Genomic DNA, 23977 nt, shown 5'->3' with positions numbered 1-23977 from the left:
ATTGAAATAATGATTTCATTATTCTTTTGATCATAATTAATTATTAAATTTATAATAATTCAATGTTTCTCTTGTTTAGTTGGAATTCGAGAATAAATATAATTCAAATTCGATTATTCAATTTCGATTGATGATATATGATTGATATAATAGTTTATATATATTTAGATTTCAAAAAATGCATATCAAAAATTGAACAGTCATCTTCTACGTCAAACGAATTGTTGATTTTAATTTTTATAAAAGTGAATTCCAATTAAATTCCAATTAAAAATCGATTATTAATTCGTTTTTGATTTGATAAAAATACATAAAATCAAAATTAAAGTTATACACAGTGACAAGTTATGAGATTTTTTTCGATTTTTTTTTTGACTGATGAAACAAAACAATAAGAAGCATTAAATGTACAATAACAATTTAAAAACTAATTTATATTATATGTAATTTGCGAGGAATGTTATCTTTTTTTTATTTATTCGCACATATGGGATTGGCAAATCGAAATTTCGATAATTTGTGAATCATTGTTTGATTATCGATTTTTCACTCATTAATGTTCAAAGTTTAACAGTCGTGCGTCACATTTGAGTATCCTAGAGATATAAATCGTTGTGTAAACAATTTTTGCAAATAACTCCTCTAAATTTTGCCTCGAGGAAGAGGCAAAACTGATTACTAAGTAACTAGAAATATTAAATACCGAAGTATTAAAAGAGATTAAAATACAATTTTTTTCCGTTTTCATTTCATAATTGATAGCCTTTTCATCTAATCATTATAATTTATGACATACATGGATTTTTTCTTATTTTTTATTTATTTCCTATGATTAGTGATTTTCAAATATCAGTTGATAATGCAGTAATCGAATTTGCTATCAATAAACCTAGGTTTCATCAAGAGATGCTAGTTATCAACATTCGATTATACGAAAAATATTATTTACAATTTTATAATTTCCACCAAGAGAAAAATAAGAATTATATACATAGAATATGTAGAATAAACTTTTAAAAAAATGGATCTTTCTTATTTTTGAGTTTGTATGAACTATCGAACTATTTACATTTACTTACATTTCATTGAATTCGAAGTATTATATGTGAAAAGAATTTTTAGATTATAAGTTTTTAATGATATATTAGAATATAGGATGTTCTATTATAAGTAAAAAATTTAAAGAATGAGCCAAAGTAAGTTAAGAATAAAAAAATGTGTTTTATTTTTTTTAGTAATAATAAATTTATAATTTAATTTACAATAAAATTTGTTATTTAGATAAAAATTTTTTGTTAATCTTAAACTATAATATTAAAATACTACAATTGATGTTAAATTCAACAAATTAAAAAAATAAATATCTCAATGGCAAGTGTTTAAAAAAATGCAATAGATTTTTCTATTAAATTTCACGTTTTTAATTTTAAAAACAAAAATTACAAGTATATCACAAATTAAATTTAATCATCGTTAATAAAAATTTTTACATCTTAGATTCTCGTATTTCTTGATCTTTATGTCCATTATGCTGAGTCGGTAAATTCGATTCGTCGATATGAGAAGATTCGTGAAGACAACAGATGGCGGTATAAGGCCTTTTACGATTTACGATGACGCATCTTCGCATTAATTCTAAAATTTTATTATTATATAATTTCTAAAATTAAATATTAATTAAATAATAACTTAACTTAACTACTATTTAAATTTATACGATAAGACTATAACTTGTAGAAAATATTATATTCGAATCTAGACTAAACTCATTTATATTATAGCAATTATTAATTCATTATATTTGATTGACACTACAATAATTAATTTAAACACGAATAATGAAATTAAACACGATTCACAAGTTGGTAAAAGGAAATATTTCGCTTCTATCACGTTTATTAATATTTATAAAGAGCTTAGATGTCGGTCTGATACAAATTCTACTATATAAATGATTAACATATTTCCTGAAATCATCGAAACATTGTCGATAAATGGCACATAAAATATTAAATATTAAATCGGATGGATAACACACGAGATGCAAATCGGATTATATCGACTGATAACATAATATATTAAATCGATACACTGGACATCGCATATTAGATTAACGATGGTACAAAAAACATCACGTATTAAGTTGACAATAGAGAATCACATGCTATCAAATTAAGTTGACAATGGCACATGAAACGTCACATGCTAAAATCGATGGATGGCACCACATGCTAAGTTAACAATAAGACACAGAGAATCATATGTTAACTTAATAATGACACAAGAGATGTCATAAATTTAACATGGAACGTCACATGTTAAAATTGATAGATGGCACACAGAACATTATATGTTAAGTTGACAATGTCACATGCTATCTTGATAATGGCACAAGGGATGTCAAAAGCTAAATTGACAATGGCACATGGAACATCACATGTTAAATATGTGATAACATGTTGATAGATAGCACACAGAACATTATATGTTAAGTTGACAATGTCACATGGAATATCACATGCTATCTTGATAATGGCACAAAGAATGTCACAAGCTAAGTTGACAATGGCACATGGAATATCACATATTAACTTGATAATAACACATGGGACATCACAAGCAAGTTGACAATAGCACACTGAACACCAACATGTTAAGTTAACAATGGAACATCACATACTAAATTAATGGATGGCATACAAAATATCACGATAATGATAGGAAATTGTGTTAAAATCGCCCATTATAATATGCTTATCGGTATCAGTTAGATATTTTAATTTTTTGCAAAACATGTAACTTTGAAAATGATTGCAACTCACTGATGGTACTGTGGGACGACATAAATTATCTTTTGGGCTTTTTACATATCCAGATTTGCATGGTACCTGAATTATAGAAGGACTTATAGGAATTATAGAAATATAAGGATTAGATGGAAGAAGAAAATCCTTTTCGTTTTTCGGTACTGATTTCACTTGTAGTGGACTTTGAATGTTTATCGATGATACGTAGATTGGTATCGCCATTAGAGATAGCAATAATAACAAGTATTCGAAGAAATTCATTATTTGTAACGAAATATGCAATGTGATTTGAATTGAAATAATTTATTTAGATTACTGTTATTATGTATACTGTTATTATGTATACTGTAGATCGTATACGTAGATTATACTTGTTAAATTTTTTTTTAAAAATACCGGTCACGAAAGATGCGACTATTTATGTAGTGGCAGATACGTCAAGCTTCTTTTATATCGATCTTGAAGGACGCTATTTTCTGTGAATCATATGAATATATAATTTATTCACCATTTATGGAAAATCTAATTGCGATCAATCAAGAAAAATTATCTTCCAAGAAAAAAGATTATTGTGATTTTTATTATGATTTTTCGTTTCGATTATATAAATAGGAAATAATCGGTATAAATACATGTGTAAAATTACATAATGCGATATATAATCACAATAATGTTAAAATGTAACGAGCACATAAAATGTAACAAAATATTAAGAAGTAAAGATTATATCTATAAAAGTTACATAAAAATGAACTTTGCTAAAGCTAAACACTTTGCATTTTAAAATTATTGGAAAGAATATAATATATTTATTTTAAAACGAAGCTCACGATAAAAGAATGAGATAAATGAGCTCCCCTGAAGATTATTATGAGAAACGATTCAATTTTTTTTTTTTTTATCCTTTCACATTTGAATCATTCTTTAAATGAAATTTATTAAAATAAAAAAGTAAACTAAAATACTACATATTTTAAAATAATCGGGCCCCTTAGATATATCCCATATCACATATAATCCAATTCCTTTCCCATTATTGTACGAAATACGTATATTATATTAAATTTTCAAAATATGGGCTTATGATAATGAGTATGGGTCTGAAAATAGGTTATGTTCCCACCAATTTTATATACGATCTCGTTGTATCGTAATCGTATCGTAGCTGCTTTATCTTACGATAATGTCTAATGTTCGGCAGTCTTTTAAAGAAACGCTCGATCACTATCGCCATCAGGGAGCACGAGCAGCAACAAGTGTCTGAAGAAGTCCCCTCCTCGTTGCCTGCAGCGAGAGAACGGCTCGGTCAGATCACATTAGAATTACTTCAATCGGCCTATCGTCTCGCTGTGTAAATTGATTTTATCGATCGAATTTCTTCTCGAATTAATCTTGCCGAAAGCGGTTTTTCGCTCGATAGATGATAGAGCGCTTATCTCTAGCGCCGACATCTTGGCTATATTATTTTATCAATCTTTCTCAGTGTCAGGCGAAATATCTCTAGTTTTATTCGTCATTTCACATTCCTTTTTTTTTTTTTCCATTAATATCGTTATTGATAATATCCTTGATAAATTAATTATTGCAAAGTTGTATAGAATTTTAATACAATGAATTTTAATACAACGAATCTTTCTCAGTGTCAGGCGAAATATCTCTAGTTTTATTCGTCATTTCACATTCCTTTTTTTTTTTTTTCCATTAATATCGTTATTGATAATATCCTTGATAAATTAATTATTTCAAAGTTGTATAGAATTTTAATACAACGAATTTTAATACAACGAATCTTTCTCAGTGTCAGGCGAAATATCTCTAGTTTTATTCGTCATTTCACATTCCTTTTTTTTTTTTTTTCCATTAATATCGTTATTGATAATATCCTTGATAAATTAATTATTGCAAAGTTGTATAGAATTTTAATACAACGAATAAAATTTTAGATTTTACTGAGTTGAAGAAACATGGAAGATGGTTAAAGATAGGTAACAGGTTCTAAGCAGAATCTTCTGTAGAATAATGAATTATGCATTCAAATTATTGTCAATTTGTATTGAATTATGTTCGTATTCTTGTTATTTTTTCCAATCAGTTGATAAAAATTTTATACTTTTTTTTACGTCGGAAATACATAAATCTAAAGATTAAAGATACACACAGATACTGATAAAAATCTTAATTTTTCTTAATTGTTTTTTTTAAATCTTTTCCCTCTGTTTATTCCTTATTCTTTGTACAATACATTCCTTGGCAATAAATATCTTATTCTGTCTAGATAAACGATAGATAGGTAAGCAATTTATTTCTCGATTGTGCACAATAGCTTGATTAACATAATACAATAATACAATACTTCATTAAGTAGCGTCAATATTTGAAATAATTACACGGAAGAAAATATAAATTTCTAAGAAAACTTAAGTATCTTTTTCATTTATCTCACCAATGAGATATTCAATACGAGCAATTACGATTGTTAATAACGAAGAGATTTAAAGAAGTTTGTTTACCAATTTTGAGAATCGAGAATAACTAAAAAATTACATTTTTAAAGCTTACTTTTGGACACTCATTCTCGAGACTGAGACCTTATCTCAGAATTTTTACTCTCAAATTGTTGTTGCCTTCGTATCTTTGCACTTATTATCTTAAGAAAATGAAAATTTTCTTTTTATTTTTCGAAACGTAAAAATACATCTACGCGATACTCGTTCGTGTCAATTTCTATTTTTTCCACGATACTTTATAAATATGCAAAAAATAGATGATAGAAGTGAAACGTCAATTAACGCGTCGCGTGTACAAACATCGATCTACCATTTTCAACCTGGAACCTGTATTTCAGTTCTATAGGTCATTTTATGGATAACGATTGAAGTTTGCGTTAGAAATGAAAGGATTAAGAGATGGTTTCAACGTTGTTTGTTAAAAACAGTTCGACTATTCTCTCTCTCTCTCTCTCTGTCTCTCTCTCTCTCTCTCTCTCTCTCTCTCTCTGTCTCTGTCTCTGTCTCTGTCTCTGTCTCTCTCTCTCTCTCTCTCTGTCTCTGTCTCTCTCTCTCTGTCTCTGTCTCTCTCTCTGTCTCTCTCTCTGTCTCTGTCTCTCTCTCTGTCTCTGTCTCTCTCTCTTTCTTATTTTCCTTTTTTTAAGTTTTCACGTACAATCGATTAGAAATTTAAATTTGGTTACATTTTAAACGCATCAATAAATTCTACGGGAATGGGATGCATGATGAAATGATGATTTATTCAATGAGCAGCGAAAGAAAAATAGCTGCGTGTCCATTTTATATTCAAAGGCGAGCATTTGTTTCCACGATAACATTTTTCTCCGGTTCGGGAAACTTTGCGTTGCCACGCATTTTCCACTGTATTAGCTATCGAATTCGTTATTCGCAAAATGTCTACATTTTGTATAATAAATTGTCATCGATATTCCATAACAAACGATTATTTTCCTATAAATGTACATTTCACTCGTTTGCATATACGTTTTAATCATTTTTCAGATACAATAATTTGTCCCAGTTTTTTTTTTTTTTTGTTACCATATATTTAAAATAATATTAATATAAAAATTAAAAATAATATTAATAAAATAATTAAAAATAATATTAATAATTTAAAATAATATGATGTTTAATAAAAGTATAAAATAATTTTATTATTATTATTTATCGTAATATAAATTGTAGAAAATTGTATAAGTTTTAAATTTTTTAAATTATTCGCGTAAAAAATAAAAATAGGAACAATTCTTATGTTTAAAAATAAAAATAAGAATTCTTATATTTTGCATAGAGGGAAAAACAAAATTTTCTGTTAATTGGATAGAATTGGAGTTCAATTGGAGAAAAGTAAATAAAAATAAAAAATAATTTTATTATTATTATTATTTATCGAAATAACGAATCGTATAAAATTCTAAATCTTTTCAAGATTGATTACTTTCAGTTGAAAATAGAAAAAAATATATATATAAATAGGAAAACAACCCTTATACATTTTGCATTTACTCCATATAAAGAAACAAAAGCAAACTTTTTTACGATTGCTAGAATTAGTTCAATTAGAGGAAACTAAAAATAAGTTACATTTTTTTTTTTTGTAATCCTTTTTGCGCAAACCTTTCTTTAAATCAACAAAAAGACGATTGATGCAACATCGTCGATGAATCTAAAAAAAAAAATTAAAAAAAAAAACAAAAACGAGAAAGATCTCGTCTCAAGCAACAACATTCGATCCTCCAATCGTTTCATCATCTGTACTTATGTATAATATAAACAAAATTAACCTAGATGAAATATTTTTATATAATTTACTTAAAATATTATATTTTTTATAAAAAAATTAACTTACATATAATATAAACAAAATTAACTTAAATAAAATATTTTTATATAGTTTATTCAAGACATTATATTTTTTATTATAAAAAATTATAACTTATGTATAATATAAACAAAATTAACCTAGACGAAACATTTTTATATAATTTACTTTAAAACATTATATTTTTTATAAAAAAATTAACTTACATATAATATTATAAACAAAATTAACCTAGATAAAATATTTTTATATAGTTTATTCAAGACATTATATTTTTTATTATAAAAAAATTATAACTTACGTACAATTTAAAACAGAGATACAACAATTAACATAAATAACGTCTCCTCGATCGATCCTCATCGAAGGAATCGAAGGAGACAACGAACGAACGAAACGAAACGAAACGAAACGAAACGGTTGATTCCACGATATAAAAGATGCGCATGCGCGTTGTACACGGAGCGTCGTCCGTCACGGGGGTTGGCGAGTTTCAACCCTCAGTCTGGCGCCGCGTGCGAGCGCGATTCGATCGCGGCGTTCCCCTTTTCTCGAACGCGCTCCAAATACACTTGCTTGGTATCCAAGAAAAAGAAGAAAAAGAAGAAGAAGAAACGATGATCCGCGAGACGACCGACGCCCGTCTCTCGAGATCCGACGATCCTACCTGAATTCCCCCGTGGCCCCAATCACCGCTGCTCGATCCCAGCTCGTCCAAACCCTTCTCAAAAAAAAGAAAAAAAAGAAAAAACCATTTAAAAACACTTTTATCGAAGAGATTCGCTTCTCTATCGTTCGCTACTCGTTCGTACGATGAAAAATACAAGGAGGATGAAATATACAAACAGAGATCGTGTTCTCGATAACGGCCAAGATCGCGTAGCCGTTTATTTTACGGTATCGTAGTGGTGGCAAGAAGAAAAAAGAAGAAGAAGAAGAAGAAGAAGAAGAAAAATGAACTTGAACTCCAACTCGAGGCTGGCTCGAGCCGTTCTCCTGTCGGGAGACAGATCGTGACCTGTGATCAACAACCTGCGTACACCAACCCTCTTGTCGCCAGAAGATGAGCGCCCCTTGCCTCTGTTACGTTCTGCTCACGTGGTGCACGCTGTGGCCCGCCGCCGGCCTAGCCGGCGAGCAGGATTCGCAAATCGAGAGGCCCGCCGGGGATCCTCTCCGCCATCACCAGCAGAACCATCAACGGCCCTCGTTCATCGAGCGCAGACTGGTCGACAGATCCGAGGCTGCCACCGACTGCCTACCCCCGACCAAGCAACGACGCCTCGACGACCTCCACCCCCAGGAAACCACCCTGGTATCCAGCCTCCCTCTCGAGACGAGCATCGAGAGGCCGGTCGCTCAGATCAGGCACGGTCGCTCGAGGGCCCATTTCTCGAGACAGTCGAAGCCGGGAGAGGAAAGCTCGAGAGGAGGAGGAAGCGTGGGTAGTAGACGGATGGGCGGCGGCAACGAGTCGGCAACGGCATCCGCGCCGAGCGAGGACGTCCACGATCCAACCGGGTCGTACAACGGCAGCCTCGAAGAGGAGGGGCTCTCGGAGGAGTCGAGGTGGCCGTTGGGCCAGGCGACGATCGACGAACGATCGACGGTCGATCTCGACAAGTTGCTCACCAGATTGTCCGAGGCTGGAAGGAAGGGGGGCAGGAGGAAGGGGGGGGAGTCTTTGGAGAAACTGAGGAAAGCGATGGGGAGCGTGGGTAGGAGGAACAGGTCGCGGACCGCGTATCGTCACGGTGCTGGTAGTGTTGATAATGGTGGTAATCGGACCTGGGGGAGTTGGAACGGCACGGGCGTCTACGGCCACGTGGTGCGCGGTGGTTGGCGAGCCGACGAGGGGGGCGACGACGACGAGGACGACGACGCGAGGATGGCGATCCTCGAGGAGTACGACGTTTACGACGGCGACGAGGACGAGAAGGGGGGCGAGAACGGGTACAGGAACGGGTCGGGGAGCGGGTACGAGGAGTACGAGAAGGACGGGGGAGGGAGGAGGCCGGCCAAGGAGCCGGTGCACGTGGACATCGTGACGAGGTTCCTGCGTATAATAGAGAATCAGCATCTCCTCGGCGAGAACTGCACAGCGGGGACCGACTTGAACCTGGGCGAGGGGATCGTGGACAGATACGCGCAGGAGAGGTTCCGTTTGGAGGCTAACCTCGCCGTGAACAGGGCCAACATGCTCACGAGATTGTGGAAATACGCCCCGGACGTGATGCTTTCCTCCGAGTACCTCCTTCACGCGAGCATACTCTCCATGGTCGAGTTCGACGAGGATATATTCGCGGCAGGGAATTGCTACGATAAATTGCAGTACAAGGATCGCTGGCTTTACTGCCCCTTCGCCCACCGGTTGCAGGATCAAGACGGGATACTCGTCAAGGATCTGGCGATCGAGTACAAGTATCTGAGTAACAGCAGCGAGTGGTTTTACATAGCCAGGAAGAACGCGGAGCGGGTAATCGCGAATAACGATCAGTTCAGTCGCGGTGAGTGTTTTTTTCTTTTTTTTTTTTTTAGGGGGAGGGATTCATTTCGATCCTTCGTGCTCTTTTTCTCTTTTTCTCCTCGAGCGTATGTGTATAATACTCGAAATATTTTCTATTATTCTATTATTGTTCCACGTGTAGGAAGAATACTCCATTTTCTTCTCGCAGAGGAGAATCGATGGAATTGAATTTTTTTTTCTTTTTTTTAAAGCGTTCGAAGTTTGGAGTGGATGAGTTTACGGAAAAAGAATATTGAAATAAAATATGCAGAGGAGTTCAACAGTGAGTTGCATAATTGTAAACGTGTATATAATATTTCACGAACACGTCGAGTTTCTTCAAGGATTAAAATAAAAAAAAAAATTAATTAAAAATTAAATCTTAAAAAAAATTATATAGGCACAGCTGCTTGTATCTGTACAAAATGTATGTTACGAAACGGTTTTAATCTCGGGAATTGAATTTTCAACAATTTCAACGAAATTCCCCTCTCTCTCTCTCTCTTTCTCTCTCTCTTTCTTTCTTTCTCTCCCCTGCCCCGCAACTTAATTTCGCGTCTAGGAAATCATTTCCTATCACGGATATTGGAAACGTTTCCCCCTGGACGAAGCAAAAGATCGTTTCAGATTTTAATGGAGGGCCGGCCCTTAGATTACTTCCGCTTCCCGTATGGCGGGTACCTCGTTGTCTGCCCGTGATCGAATGATCGAGCACCGGAACAAAAGAAATATACGACTCGTTTTCGATGAAAATTCTTTCACTTCGATTGCCAGAATCAACGTTCTCTTCTCTTATCTCTTTACCTCTTTCGATTACCTCGTTCGATTCTTATCGATTCTCTTTGTACTTTAGAATTAAAAAAGAGAATAATAAATAAATAGATAAACAAAAAGTACGCGATAAATCTATATAAATAATCTATATAATAATAATCTATATAATAATATCTTCACGTTAAAGTGTAAAAAAGGTGTGTTAAAAGATATAATTTTTGATATATTCGTAAATTTTAGAGATTTTGGATCTAAAGATCGAGATCCCCTTAAGGATAGGATAAGCGAAGCGTAAAATGATTCATTCCACCACGGTTGTTGGAGTCAAGACTTGTTATGTCGGCCACGATATGCAGTCGTTACGTGGCCCACACAAATTAACGCTTGAAATGTTTAATCGCGCTTCGTCGGGTGGCGTGCAGCTGTCGAATATCGTATGAATCTGAATAAATTGCAACCATTAAAGGATTGCTAAAAAAAATTGCGTCTCTCCAGCACCTTTAACGTGTAAAGATGTAAAGGTGAATTATTATAATTATTATATAAATTTATATATAAATATTATTTATTATTATTTATTATTTATATATTTATATATATATATTTTATTATTTATATATAAATAATATAAATAATAGCTATATCGATAATTAATATACTTCATATAAAATTTTAAAAAATATTATTGTACATATGTTAATAACGTTTCGTGTGAATTTGGGGAAAAATTAGAATAATCTCTAATCTCGTTTCATCTATAAACTCAAACTTATATAATTTAAAAGTTTTCGTACAATCGGTATTTTCAATCTTATCTCTTAGCTTTTCTTTCTTATCCACTTCGAAATCACGTCTCTCTGTTACAATGTTACGTCATTTATCGGTATCGTTTTAACGGATATAAATTAGAATCGGAAATCGATAAGACCGTTTCGTATCAAGTATTCACGTATCTCGAATCATCGAGTCGAATTCAAGTATGAAGATGCCACTGTCCATCTATTGTTTATCCAGGTTAAGTGTCTACTCGAGAGCAAGAGGATTGACGAGTCGACCCCCTTTTCGTCCTTTCTCTTTCTTTCTTCCTCTCTTTTTTCAACAATAATTTTAACAAAAATCCTCGAGGCTCGATCGACGTCGACTCGATCACTGTGCCAGTATCCTGTGGCGAGATGGTTCGATCACTTTCACTTTCAAAATTGTTTCTAACTACTACTCAGATTCTGTGGCGGTTGCTTCTGAACCACTCACTTCCGTGGACATGTACAACGTTGGATCGATGGACAGGAGATAATACGTCGCCTTAAGGATTTCTTATGGTATCCTTTACCCTAAGGGCGGATGGAAAAAGTTTTTCGCGTTTATAGGAGTGATTTTTTGTTCCAAGGAAGGGGAGGTTTATTTCGAAGGCGATAAAGAAAGTGAAGAGTTCTGGAAGGAGGAAGGATCGTCGAAAATAGTGATAAAAGAAATTCCAATAGACCTCCATTATCCGAATATCCCGATATACAGACGTTCTAAACGGTTTTTGTCCCAAATTCAAGATCGCAAGATTTGAATTTCGCGCCGTTCGTGCGGTGAAGTGTTGCCAACGAAAAAGAAAAGAAAAGACAGCGCGATTATTAAAATTTTTATTATTATTTTTATATAATATCTTGAAAATAATAAAGATATTTCGAACAAAATCATCTTCAACGACGAGGCTCATTTTCATCACGATGGATTGGTTAATCGACAAAATTATTACGTTTGGGGTTCAGAAAATCCCAACGATGAGTTGAGAAACAAATGCACACAACGTGTCACTGTTTGGTGGGGATTTTGGAGGCATTATTGGATTATTCTTCTTCGAAAATACCAACTGGTCAGGCAATAACGGTTAACAAGTGCTCGGTATTGCGACGTGATGATCCAGTTTTTTTTGTCTAAATTGCAAGATATGGATGACACGTGGTTTCAACAAGACGGCGCCACATGCCACACAACCCGAGAAACGATTCAATCACTGCACGAGTCTTTTCTGATCACGTAATTTCCCGTTTTGGTGATCGGATTTTTTCTTTGAGGTTTTTCCAAGGTTTATGCCGACGAGGAAATCGACCGCTGTGTCAACGAAATTAAAACCACGTTTACGCAAAACGGTCAATGGAAAATTTCAACAAAAGATGGCGTATGTGGCGTATTTATCCGATACGCTATTCCATACATAACCTTACACTTTATGAATCAATACAAAATTTACAATTTTTAATCATAAAATGTTTTCTATCAAAATTACTTCTTTCGTGAATTTTATTACATGTTTTCTGTTATTCGTTTCGTAGCGATGTTTGCATCCAACACATTTGAATACAACGTAAATACTTTTCCGTGTTAACGGTATCACAATGGCAAGTAAACGAGAACGCGTAGTTTTAACTATTGAAGAGAGACACGAAATAATTGAAGATGGCGAAATTAGCAAGATGGCGAATGATTATTCTACGTAGTTGTTTACGATAAAATATTTATATAGTTTTGTTCATTTCTACTCGAATAAGTGAATGCAAAACCATTTTTGTCTCCCTTTATTAGTTCGAGAGTCTCTGTTGTACCATGTCTCTCTATCTGAAAGTAGAAACAATAGACAACAACGAAGAAAAGAAGATATCTCGTAAAATATTTAAAGCGAGAAATTCCAAATTCCTCTTCCTTCGTTCCCTTTTTTCGACACATTGGCGAGTATCACGAGGCATCTCGTTTTAATGTTTCCTCCACGACTCGAGGAATTGAAAACATTCGAAGCAATAATAGGAAGAGAGAAGAAAGAAAGCAGATACAAATTGCAAATTATGAATACCATTTCACGAAGAAGAATCTTCTTCATACTCTCGAGCATATTTCAATTTTAATAATTAATCGATTTAATTTTATTCATGTAACAAATAGTTGTAACAAACAAGCAGATGTTTAAACAAGAGATACACAGTAATATTTAAGGATATAACACTTTACTTAATTATGAGTTAAAAAATGCGCGTACACATTTTTCCAGAGCGTCCAAAAATACGTTGGAATCCCTGGAAGGGAGCAGAGTTGCGTACTGTTGCGTTGATCCAGGCAATTAGACCGAGGGAGGGGGCAAACGTCAAACAATTTTCGATTTCAATTACTTTCGTCGAGAATGCGTGACAGGTGCTGCGCGAGCTGCAATATTCAAATTACGGGCCGATGTTGTAGCTAAGTCGTAGTTTGGCTCGAACACAGCCGTCGAAATACCTATATGCATAATTAAACGGCGAATCGATATCTGATCTGTCGCGTGGAACGTCGCTCGAGTCGTTAGAAATGTCGCCGAACACGTTTCTAAAGGGGAGTTTTCATTTCGCCCTTTCGAAAATTCTTTTTCTTCTTTCTTCCAAATTTTTCTTCCCCTTCCCACTTCTTCGACCCGAGGATAATCGATTTTAACTTTATTGAACGTTATGCTTACGATTTACAGCAGGGACACGTTAGGTTTCCCTGCTCTCTACATCCTTTCCACATCCTCTCCATTTAACGTATTGTTACCGAATGGCCTCGCTTTCCGGAAAACTACACGAACACGAGACGAGTGAAAACTCGTTATATCCCTAGGAAATGGTATACATTTGTAACGCGCTTCAAGTTTCCTCCTGAAATATTTTTTTTCGAATACTTTATCCAGTTCCCTAGGATTTCTTCTTCCTCGAATTCTTTATAATTCGTTTGATATACGAATCTGAGCGTTATATTTGAATATATACTTCTTTTCTTCTATTGCTTAAAAAGCTTCTATAGGAATATCCTCTTCTTTCGAGTCGTAGAGAAGTTTGACAAAGTTACAAATTTGGCTCGAGATTTTATTTTTGAAGATTCGTGGTTTCGATATTCGAATCACAAATTATGGATAGATTTAAGTTGGTTTCTCCTCTTACGTTGGATTTGGGTTTCTTATTCAACCAAGATCTGAACTAAGGTTATTGGCTTTCGATTAGGCTTAGATTAGAGTTGAAATTAAATCTGTTAAACCAGATTACGTTTCCCCTACACGTGTCGGAATCTCGTGGAACATCTAAGTTCGCCACTTCGAGCAATCTTAAATCTTAATCTCCCGTACTTGATTCGCCTTTTATCTGGCTTTATGTTTAGATTAGATAATCTAAATCGGTAACTGATCGTATTCTCGTTATTTGTCCAGAGGGAAACCTAGAAATTTATGCAATTTCGGAATTCTCGTGTTGGCTAAATTTCATCGTGGGATGGAGTCAATGAGAGAGGCGTAGATATAACAGAAACACATTTTATTTTATTTTACTTGAGTTTATGTTAGAGAATACTGATAAAATATGATCTGACGAGTTATGATGTTCGAACAGTTTACTTCGCTTGCGATCATTAATCAGCGATACTTTTTTATCCATTGAGATAACAATGTCCTCTTGTTTACACTTTTCAATTTCTATTCAACGTCTCTTCAACAAGTTTGGATATTTTCTGAGTTTTAAGAAGTTCTCAGAGTTTCGAAATTAATCAAACGAAATTATCGTTACTGAAGTTGTTGAAGCGGATATAATTTGTCCGACATGTCTTTAATTTCTTCTTCCATTCAAGTTTCTAACTCGAAACTTGAGCTTTTCTAACTTGAATTTTTTCCATGTAAAAATATATATATAGGATTTCTCTTTTTCATATATATATAAAAATATATATATAAAGACCCTCGTTGCAAAATCTATAATCTATAATCTATATTTAATTAATAATAATAAATAAATCTATAATCTAAGAAATAAACCGAAGTCATCGTATTATTTTTCTATATTTAATTATATTTCTTCTTCCGTTTATCTAACTTCTAAGTTGAACTTTTTCCAGGATTTCTTTTTTTTCATATCATATATAAAGACCCTCGTTGCAAAATTTATCACAAAATAAACCAAAATCATTGTATCATTCTTCTATATTTTTTTTCTTCCATTTATTTAACTTGAAACTTCTAGAAAAAAAATTTAAATTTCTTCCACGTAGAAACATATATAGGATTTCTCTTATTAAATACTCGTTGCAAAATCTATCATTTAACACGAAATAAATCGAAGTCATCGTATTACTCTTCTATATTTAATTTCTTCTTCCATTTATTTAACTTGAAACTTTCACTTAAAAACATACATAGGATTTCTCTTTTTCATATCAAATACATAAAGACATTCGTTGCAAAATCTATCATCTAGCACGAAATAAACAGAAGTCATCATTATTATTCTTCTATATTTAATTTCTTCTTCCATTCATCTAACTTCTAAGTTGAACTTTTTCCAAGATTTCTTTTTTTTCATATCATATATAAAGATGCTCATTGCAAAATCTATTATCTAGCACAAAATAAACCAATATTATCACTACATTTTCTTCTACATTATCTTCTACATTTAATTTCTTCTTTCATTCACCTAATTTCTAATTTGAACTCTTCTATGTAAAAATATATATACGATTTCTTTTTTTCAAATACCAAATACATAAAGATACTCGTTGCAAAATCTATCATCTTGCATGAAATAAACTATCATCTTATCATTCTGCTATATTTAATTTCTTCTTCTATTCACCTAACTTCTAAGTTGAACTTTTTCCATTTAAAAATATATATTATATACGATTTCTCTTTTTATATCAAATATATTTTTATGTAAAAGACACTGTCATCGTGTCTCTTCTATTTAATTTCTTCTTTCATTCACCTAACTGCTAACTTGAATTTTTTCCACGTAAAAACACGAGGATTTCTTTTTTTCATATCAAATAAAGATACTCGTTGCAAAATCTATCATCTAGCACAAAATAAATCATTTTATCATTCTTCTGTATTTAATTTTTTCTTTCATTCATCTAAGTTTTAACTTGAATTTATTTTCCATATATATCTTTTAAAAATATATATTATATACGATTTCTCTCTTTCAAATACATAAAAAAATTCATATCAAATACATAAAGACACCATCATCGTATCTCTTCTATATTTAATTTCTTCTGCCATTCATCTAACTTTTAATTTGAACTTCTTCCATTTAAAAATACATATTATATACGATTTCTCTTTTTCAAATACATAAAAAAATTCATATCAAATACATAAAGACACCATCATCGTATCTCTTCTATATTTAATTTCTTCTGCCATTCACCTAACTGCTAACTTGAATTTCTTCCACGTAAAAACATATATAGAATTTCTCTTTTTCATACCAAATACATAAAGACACTCGTTGCAAAATCTATCATCCAGCACGAAGCAAACCGAAGTAAGCTATCGCCATCCTTTATCTTCCTTTTCTCTCTCTCTCTCTCTCTCAAATTCGATTTGACAATTGGTGGACGGCAAAAAAGAGAGAGAGGGGGATAGACGTTTTTCCCCTCCCAGAAAAGAGAACAGACGTGATTCACAAGTACACTTTTTTTCTTGGAGAAAAAACAATGAAGTCGATTCTCGTTGACCCAAGACTCGAGCGAACGCTTCTTCAAACTAAATCGAATTCCTGTGCGAGAAAAGGAAAAGGAAAAGAAAAAGAAAAAAAGAAAGGAAAGAAGGTGAAAACGTCGTCCTTTTCCTTCAGGAGGAGGACGTTTCACCTTCGTGCAACTTGGTCGAACGTAATATCAATCTAAAGTTCGAACGATGCTCCGCAACGGGACTCCATGGCGAAACAAGTTCGAGGGTGTGGACAAACGTCGTCGAGGCAATGACGACAAACACGAATTCGTTCTTCTTCGGTGAAATTTTCAACAATGGGGCGACAGAGAGAGAGAGAGAGAGAGAGAGAGAAGGAACCTTGAATCTATAAGGAAATGAGAGGAGGGAGGAAACAAAGGGTGGCTGACAAACGAGGCAACCACAGTTGGCCTGGTCTGTTTGATTTACAAACGTGACGTCGCAAGAGGATAACGTTCCTGTTGGAATTGTCCAGAAAGAATTCAATTTAACACGTTCTCCATCACGTACCTCGTACATGGTGCACGTTTCGTGTTCGATTTCTTCTATTTCCAGATCAGTTTTTCTCCCCCCCCTTGGACTGCGGATTTTTATGCAAAATCGAATCATTTTATGTGAAAGTGATTGGGGATTATATGTTGGGGATATTTTGTGTCTTCTTGCATTGTGTTATTGTAAATAAATTCTTCTAATTACAAAATTTTACATAAGTGCATATAGATGTCCTGTTGCACAGAAGCTTAAGATCAATTTAAAATGGTAATTTCAATGGAAAAATGATATTAATTACTTATCTGCTTTTATAAAAATGATTCTTTATAATTGAGACTCCCTTTGATTATTTCTTGCATTCTTAAAATTTGTTTAATTTGTTAATTTTTGTGGTTGGTTATATTTAAAATGTTTTATAGTCAGAATAATAGGTAATTTTCTAAGAACAATAGTTCATTTTTCTATAAATTATAGTTATCAATGATTTTCAAATGCAAGACATTTCTCAATTATGGAATTAAATGTAGATAGTTTTGAATTAAAGATTTTAATTATGATTGTAACTATAAATTTTATTTTTTTTTTAATTTATTACAAGAATTATTAGACCCAGGTCATTTTTAGTTACCTAATTTGTTCGTTGATAGTTTAATTTAGATGATCAAAATTGACGACCATGTTTGACATTGATATAGCTGAAAAGAGCGTTTCACAGATGATGACCAAAGTTGGCGTCAGGAAAGGGTTAATTACGTCGTTATCATCGATCCGTGTGCTTGTGTATCCGATATCACGGCTGTCATTTCCGTCTCCATAAAGTCGTAAAATTTCATATCGAAATTTCGACTTCGGCGCGAAACTAATCTAATAAATTAACCTAACCTTCATAACTTTGCTTTTTGCGCACACGATATAAACGGAGTCGGAGAGATTTTAGGTTAGGTCACAGTAAAGTGAATTTCATTAATTCTCGACCGTACACGTTTATAATGAAAAAAAAAAATATATATATTATACGAATAATTAAAACGTGTAGAAGAATTTTTTCAATTCAAAAAAACGTTAAAGTTTTTTTTTATTTATTATTTTTTATTATTAGTTTTTTTTTACTTATTTTTATCCACAGAATAACTTCTTATTGATTTGACATATCTGATTAGAATTTGAAAACAGTGAAATTGAGAATGATGTCAAATTTAGGTTAGATGCAATATAATGCAATTTCTTTAATAAACATAACCTAGTTTCTTTTTGCGTGCATCTAGTATCAAATTACTAATTTAATAGTTCACGGATCTGATTTCTTGAGATCGGAATTCAATCGAGGAATATCTCCTTTTTGCAGGGAGAAAATATATCAATTAAAGAGAATTCCTTTTTTCCAGTTCACATCTCTTCACAATCTCAAGTTTCTCAAATATAATATCAAACAGAGAGCAATTATCGTCGAATGAATTCCTGAATTTTGTTTTCTGTGTTTCCCTCCCCCTCTTGGAATATTATTCCAATTTGGGATAAGAAAGTAGCGGGAGGGAGGGAGAGAGGAGGTTAAACTTTCGGCGTTTCAATGAATGTGTTAACAATTAGTCTAGGGAAAGTAGCGGGAGGCGGTGTAATGCCGAGTTTAGAAAGGGTTAGAGGTGTCGAAAGCGGAGCAACTGAAGTGGATCGAGGCGCTGAGGAGTTTAAATCCAGCATTGTGCCTTGATTTGAACGCCTGTTCAACCTGTTTTAAATACGCCCGATCGATTTCAAGCATTGCATTATTCTCTCTCGTAAAGTACGAATTGTGCAAAATTAAATCGTTGTTATGTAAATGTTGGAGTGGATATATATATATATATATATATAAAATTATCGAAGATATTTCTTGATATTTCGATAAAAAATGACGATTTAGAATTCATGAATTTATTATCGATGCAATTAATGAAAACGTTTGTATAAAACGTGAATCGTGAAATTATAATTTTATAGCAAACGTTAAAAATTATTATTGGAAATTAATATTTTATCTGTTTAAACTCGCATTCATTATTTTTTGATAATGAAATTGGAAACGTGAGAGCATTTATTCATAAGTTATTCATAAATAAAAATAGTTTTAGAAAAAATAGGTTTGCATAGTTTACACATTAAAATACGAAACACTTTATTACACATTAAATAGTTTAGTTACTTCGCTAGAAAATATATTTAAACATAGTTATATTTTACGTTATTTTCAACGTAATATCGTAATTATTTATTTATTCATGTAATAATTCTGTCAATTCTGTTGCATAATCCACATATCACATCATAATGGTTGGTTCGATAAAAGAAAAGGTTTTCAGTTTCAGTTTTATCGTTACCATTTTTATCACTATCGTTTTAAAATGATACTCTTGAATAAAAAAAAAAAAAAAAAAAAAATAAAGAAAAAAAGAAAGAAAATAACATCTGAGAAAATTGAGCCAGAGATTATTTTTCTACCGATAATATCTATCAGTTATGTTATTGGTTGTTTTACCAGAGTCCCTCTTCGACATTAAATAAAACCAATACTGTGTAAAAAGATCCGAAAGTTTCGACCACAGCCGTCAAATTTTTCCGTCGAAAATAGCCGGACACACTTTTAACCTATTCGACCATCGAATCCCATCGAATTTTTTGCGCGTTCGTATTTTCATAAATGCGAGGAGAAAACTTATTTCGTTGCCTCTTTCGATCCACCATTTCGTTTGATGCAATGAAAAAGTTAGAATTATATATAATATCATTCAGCTTTAATTCATTTTATATTTTCCCTGAAAATATTTATTTATTTAAATATTATTCGTATTTTATTCTCGCTTGAAATAAAAAAAAAATTATATTTTATTACATATATACATATATAAATGAAAAATCATCGGATACGTAGGTACAAATTACAGAACAGAGTTCCAATCAAACAATTCTCCTTACAGTAGTAAAGTGTCGGATAAATTCAGTATGGTAGGAGCCAAGTGAAGCCAAGATTGCGTTTCCTTTTTCCATTTTCATCGACTTTTCACAGTGGTTTAATTCTCGAACCAGTCTTGTTCCACTTGCCAGGATCGATGTGATCGCTTTGCGAAACCGACCACGATTCATCACCGAGTCCCTATGAACGTTACTCATCCCCTCGTCGAAAAGCACCCAGGGGACACGTGCACCGATGTGCGCGCATTATTTATTTCGAGCCATTGCTTGTTACTCGGCTAGGAACTTTTTAGTTGACAGCGACAGCGGTGCCATCTTCGTCAGTTCCTATAGTGGCCTAGAGGGAGTTGAAATCTGTCTCGCCGGTTTCTCCACACTGGAAAATTTTAACGCGTATTGAAATTAAAATATTCTTTTTAAACGAACGCTTATGTGACGATATTATTTTTTTTTCTTGGTATTAAGTTTTATTTAAATAAAAATGGCGAGAAAAATTTTTATGCGAGTTTATATCGTAAAAGAAAGAAATAGAAAGAGAAAATTTTTTTGAATTTGTTAATATATAAATTGGATGATCGATTTTGGAGAATAAGAGAGATACAAAAGTATATAAAAATAAAAATAAAAATTTAAGTAAAATTTAAATGTACTAAGATCCATTATGATCCAGCAAAAGAATTATAAAATATTTAAAGTATAATATGAATTGTAATATTTGAGGAATGAAGAAATTGTTTATTCAAGCTTTATTTTATTCATAACTTTATTCATAAAAATTTTATTTTGTACAAATAATCTAGTAAGAAATTTAAGATGAAGCGAGACAGAGATAGAAGCAGTTTAACGAAGATAGAATATCATTCTATCTCGCTTTGTCTAAGTAAAATTCAATTACTCATAATCTAATAAATAAGACTCAATCGAAATTATTATATATCAATTCTTGCTTTATTTTGGCTTCTAGAATCGATCCTCCACAAATATAATAATATACTTAGTTATGTAATACACAAAGATTTTCTTACCTTTCGTTTCAATCTTTTTACAATATAATTTTTCTCTATATCTCTTCTATTTTAATTAAATTCGAAATACATATTCCATTCGAATAATTCGTTCAAATTGGGTGGCTCACCTATAGTACGATGTTATTCATATGTTGATTAAGTGAAAGTAGTACTTTGTGGTACTTTACAAGTTTGAATTGCTCTTGAGAAAAGTTTCGTTGAGCTCTTTTGGAGAGTGGTTTTGTTTCCTTGTGCCGTGATTAATATGATACGAGTTTCACCACTGGCAGAATCTCATTATTAATCGTAAGACAAGTTGAATTTTTTTTTTTTTTTTAAATCACTTTGATACGATGGTTATTTGAATACGAATTCAATCGTTGTATAATTTAATTTACAATATAATTAAAATTTATAAATTTTCCAACGAAAAGATAATGTAAATTTTACAAATTAATTAATTATTGAATTTACTTTGAAAATCTTTTGAATTTCGAATATTCATACAATTTATGATATATATCGAATTTATATAGTTAACGATATTAATACTCTTGAAATTACTTCGTTTAAAAAATTTGCAAGAAATTTGATTTTGGAAAATTTGAAAGATTTTATTGCGTTATGAAGACGCGTTACGTCACGCTCTGAATCGAAACGCGTAGATCCAATTTTTAATCTCGATTTTAATTTTCACCCAACTACTCTCTCGCCTCTCTAAGCATTATTTGAAATTCTTTGAAATGAAACTTTCATATATATATATATATGAAACACACGTGAAAAATATGTTAAAATGTTTTTTGCCAAACATTCTTTTTAAATTCTTTTTACTTCTTATTTTCGATAAATCCAATTTTTTTCGCTCGTTTCTCTGAAATCGATCTTCAAAAATATTTTACCAACAAGTATAAAATACTCTATATAAAAACCAATAAAAATAAAATTTAATCCATCTCCATTCTATATCCCTTTGCGCTCCGGGCCTTTTTCGAAACCAACAACTCCACACGATTTCGCGCATTTCGTTCGGTGAATTTTTTACAGCTAACTTAAAATGATTTCACGCACAAATTAACGTACAAAACTTTTATATTTTAATATTTTTTGCATTCTTTATGTAGAAAGGAAGAAGATATTAAAGTCTATATTGTCGTTCTGTACGATATTTTAATAATAAAACAATTGCCAAGATGCATCCTCGGTTCGTCAAGTATCACTGTACAATTTTCTTATTTCGTTGAGAAGAAATCTTACGATCTCAATAACGTGCCCTCGTTCACATTCGCACATTCTATTATTCTTATTTTTCATCTTCTCTCGTTACATTTCTATTTTCATTTTATTTACTTTACTTTTCTTCCCTCTATTGTCAATTCTCAACGAATGGAAGTGATTACGTTATTCAATAATTCAAAAATCAAACTCTTCGCTAATCTCATTATTCCTTACAAAACTCGACGGTATATTATTCTACTTACTTCATGAGATTATACGCGAAGAGAAATCTATTCATGAAGCGATATTCTAAAGAAATCAAACGCAAATAAATATTGTCGCCGTTCGAAATTGCCGCCTCGAGCCGAGTGGCGCCATTGGAGCGCAAAGGAATATGCGCAGTGGATAATATTCGAACGCTTATAATTTTTGACGAACGAAATATAATATATGTTAAAGGAAATATATTTAAGATAATCTCAAGATTATGTCAACAAAATTTGAAATGCAGTAGTTATAATATATTTATTAAAAATACATGCGCTATTAATAAGGTTAGAAAAGAATTCGAACGCTTTATATATTATTTAACATTAATATTTTGTCTCGGTTCCATATTATGAACTATATTTTTGGATTAGTGATTTTGTAAAATTACAATCGATGGAATTCCATATTTTTCTATAATTTTTCCTTTAAACATGCTTTGAAGATATTCGAAATTTATTTAATCTTTTGCCTATTTCAGCCTATTAAAAATTTTTATAATATATAGAGAAAAATATATATTCTCGCTAATTAATTTATTCAGTTCGACGAAGCGATAAAAAAAATTTTTTATTTGGATAAATCGCGCACGTGCGTGCAGTTTTTAAGGGGAAATTATAGGAAAATATACGGGTTATAACGGGAGAGGAGGAGGGGGAGGGGGCAGATAATCGAATTCCCCGCTTTAACAACTAGTTTCTAGTTTGCCAGAAACCATCGGCATATCGAAATTAGCTGACGTTGGCATGCAGCTGGTTATACTTGGCCATCAAAAATTATCGAAATTGATTACCTTGACACGTTAATGAGTCGAAGAAAGTGGATATTTACTTTGAAGGTCGTTCGACCCGAAAGTAAAAACGTGACTCATTGAATGCCAAGTATATCTATTTATAACAATAGTCTTGGCTTATCTCCGTTAAACGATCGAGCGATGAAAGACTCGATTTCGTGTTCCCTTTTCTTTTTTCTTCTTCTTCTTCTTCTTCTTCTTCGAATTTCGACGCTCCTTGATAATATTTCGAATCGATTCGAATCATCACGTTTTCACCGGGAAAAATTTGATTCACGTCTTCTCAGTGGAGAAGAGTTTGGAAGATTTTCAAAGATTCTTTTTTTTTTTTTTTTTTTT

At 32.4% G+C, this 23977-nt stretch overlaps 1 protein-coding gene and 1 long non-coding RNA gene across 2 annotated transcripts in view; one reads left to right on the top strand and one right to left on the bottom strand.

The window, feature by feature from the left end:
- Nucleotides 1-1397: 1397 nt before the first annotated feature.
- On the bottom strand, nucleotides 1398-3206 carry LOC122717284. Its single transcript, XR_006347187.1, has 2 exons — nucleotides 2823-3206; nucleotides 1398-1635 (listed from the first exon to the last, which is right to left on the bottom strand). It is a non-coding gene; the product is annotated as an uncharacterized LOC122717284 (long non-coding RNA).
- A 4558-nt stretch (nucleotides 3207-7764) lies between these two features.
- LOC122717283 (probable G-protein coupled receptor 158) overlaps nucleotides 7765-23977 on the top strand; it is a 149739-nt gene continuing 133526 nt past the window's right edge. The window contains exon 1 of the mRNA XM_043941211.1: nucleotides 7765-9646. Coding sequence (XP_043797146.1) covers nucleotides 8203-9646 — 1444 coding nt within the window. The 5' untranslated portion in view covers nucleotides 7765-8202. The remainder of the gene's footprint in view (nucleotides 9647-23977) is intronic.

The sequence above is a fragment of the Apis laboriosa genome, unplaced genomic scaffold (assembly GCF_014066325.1).
Source record: "Apis laboriosa isolate Shangri-la unplaced genomic scaffold, ASM1406632v1 scaffold4_cov146, whole genome shotgun sequence".
Classification (NCBI taxonomy): domain Eukaryota; kingdom Metazoa; phylum Arthropoda; class Insecta; order Hymenoptera; family Apidae; genus Apis; species Apis laboriosa.
The sequence above is the reverse complement of the archived record's forward strand: the minus strand, read 5'-3'. Positions and strand labels throughout refer to the sequence as shown.